Source organism: Microtus ochrogaster, chromosome 18, assembly GCF_000317375.1.
Source record: "Microtus ochrogaster isolate Prairie Vole_2 chromosome 18, MicOch1.0, whole genome shotgun sequence".
Lineage (NCBI taxonomy): Eukaryota > Metazoa > Chordata > Mammalia > Rodentia > Cricetidae > Microtus > Microtus ochrogaster.
Window position 1 is genome coordinate 22,943,268 of NC_022020.1, and position 2,849 is coordinate 22,946,116.

General features: G+C 39.3%; 1 protein-coding gene across 4 annotated transcripts in view; it reads right to left on the reverse strand.

Annotated features, from left to right (window-relative positions):
* Fam13b (family with sequence similarity 13 member B) overlaps nucleotides 1-2,849 on the reverse strand; it is a 63,366-nt gene that overhangs the window by 26,449 nt on the left and 34,068 nt on the right. For all 4 annotated transcript variants that reach the window (XM_013349541.1, XM_013349540.2, XM_013349539.2 and 1 more), the window contains one exon: nucleotides 1,203-1,413. In XM_013349541.1, the coding sequence (XP_013204995.1) occupies nucleotides 1,203-1,413 (211 nt within the window). The remainder of the gene's footprint in view (nucleotides 1-1,202; nucleotides 1,414-2,849) is intronic.

The window sequence follows — 2,849 nt, forward strand, 5'->3', positions numbered from 1 at the left end:
GGCTGATGAGGGAGGGGGACTTGATTGGAGGAGGGGAAGGGAAATGGGAGGTGGTGGCGGGGAGGAGGCAGAAATCTTTAATAAATAAATAAATTTAAAAAAAAAGTTGCCTAGAATGGCAAGATGATCAAAAGATAAAGGAGCTTGCTGTGCAGGACTAATGGCCTGTGTTCGATACCTGGAACCCACGTAAGGAGGAGGAGAGCAGACGGCCTACAAAGCTGTCCCCTCACTTCACATGCACACTACGGCGCGAGAGAGCCCCATCCCCAGCACATCACACACAGCCATGGGAACAATAATATATTTTAAACTTATCTGAATAAAAGTAATCAAAGTTTCAATTTTCAATAGAAAACTTAATTTGTCAAACATGAACAACAAGCTGCAACTCAAGAACACCTGCTAAGAAAACCTGTTGTTCTTTCCTCTATTATTTCATGAAGTGCTGTGTTTGTGCTCTTAGCAAAGTCTGGCTCTTGACCCTGTTCCAACTCCATAAACTGAAAAATCATTATAGCTTCAATCTGGAAGACAGACATTGCTGTCTTGGAAGTGATGAACCAATATTCCCTCTTGTGTGAATTTTCCTTATGCTTCTGCCACAGCTTGAACATTTCTCAGATTTTGCTGTTGTTTTGTTTTTGAACTCTCTCTCCTCTCTCCTCTCTCTCTCTCTCTCTCTCTCTCTCTCTCTCTCTCTCTCACACACACACACACACACACACACACACACACACACACACACACACACAGAGTACAGAGGAGGTCAGAGACTGACTAGGCAGCAGGTATACCCTGGCCCACTCAGTGGCACGTCAGCTCCCTCTGGGAGTAAGGTGCACTCTATGATGCTACAAGAGGATGCCAACACCACTATCTCCCTCCTACTTCCAGGACAGTTGAGGAACCCAATTAAAATTAAGTTTCAATTAGAATAATGGGAATTAGTCAGCTTCTCCCCTTCAGAGTCTTGCATTCCAATTATGAATAAATAAATGAATGAGGACTGAACCATGAAGAAGTGCCTACAGTCTAACAGTAAACCCCAAGTACCACATAAACCTCAATAAATTCAAAATGCAACAACTAGGGAATTACAAAACATGCTCCAGGAATAGGGACAGCAGCTTTAAACTACCGGCCGAGCAGTACCTGTGTACAGAATAAGAACTGCCTCGCAAATAAGTGACATCACGTACCTAGTGAAGGAAAGGGCCTTGGACGAGAAATCCAGTGTTTCTGGATCATGGAGGAAACGCTGGCTTTGTCCAAAATCTAAACTACGATGTGATAACACTGGAGGGCAGTCCTCTCCCAGGGGATGGTGAGTCATCCTTGCAGCCTGCGGAGACAGCTGAGCTTCTCCAGATTCTGAGTCCTCCTGCCAAGACTTAAATGCAGGAAACGGCTCTGTGAAACAAACACAAGGGCAGAATTAGGAGTGTCTTGAGTCTAAAACATTATTATCTAGTGGGTTCATTTTATATATGTTTTGTTTATTAATATACACACACATATATATCTATATACTGGAAAACATCAACACAAGAGACTACAGCATATTCATAATGCTTGCTGGGGTTTAGAAATATCCAAGCTTCATTCTTGATAGCCTCTCATTAAGAGATTCACCTTAAATGCCTGAACCCAGTAACAAACCAAGAAAACACACTATTAAGTTTCTTAAATTTAATTCTAAAGATGTTATTCAATATAATCCTAACTCAATAGTCTAAAGCTGTTACACAGAAAAATACTTTTTCAATACAAGTCTTAGAAACAGTGAACACTCAACACTCACTAGGTGTTTGAACTCTCTCACTATCAGATGGTATGTCTGGCTGTGTTAAAATATGAAAGTTTTCCCCACACTACAGAGAACTAAGAAATGGAAGTTAACACTGTAAAAATTCTAATATTTGGAGTGAGGAGCCAACTTACCCTATTCACAATATGTAAAATAATATGAAAAAATGTTAGCAGTAGACATCAAAACAGTGATAACTACTTTCTGTTATGAGGTTCCTATAAGCAGGATACACACACACTTTAATCCTGCAACAGTATTTAAGTGAGAATCAAACAGCAGTGGTCCTCCTTAAGCACATTTATTTCATCATCGCCATCCTGTATATCTCCACTCAAGCCATGGTAATACAGCTTATGCCTCTGCTCACATACACCATCTATAAATAGACGCCCAATACAACACTAACTTTAAACATCCTGGAGTGTGGGAGAGAAAGGGCTTCTTAGCTATATATTAGACTTAAAACTAAAATTTTAAATCTCGATAATACTGCTATTGTAAAATGCAAAACCTAATGGAACAATGAATTAGCATATCAAAATTTTAAGTTGTCCTTTTGACAATAATTAAGACAACCACTTCAGCAATGTCGTTTAATGCTATGTAGCAGCCACTTAAAGCATTATCTTTTAACAGTTTTTAGAAAATGACTTAGCTTGCTTTTGAAACCTAGATCAGTTTGGTGACTAAAAGTTGGGTAACAAGTATGTGATCAGCAATACAGTGATTTCAACCCTTGTACCTGTGTCCCAGCAAATGCACTAATAATGAACATTGAGAAATTACCACTTTTTAAGAAAAAAAACTAACAAAAACATTTTTTTCTGAGCTTTTAACACAAGTTTTCCTAAGATTTGGGGACAGCAGGAGAAGGGCTAATGAAAAGACAAAGTGACCCACAAAAAGGAAAAAAAAACTAAACTATGGTGAACCATACTTACCCTCCCCATCTCTAAACTAAACTATGGTGAACCATACTTACCCTCCCCATCTCTAAACTAAACTATGGTGAACCATACTTACCCTCCCCATCTCT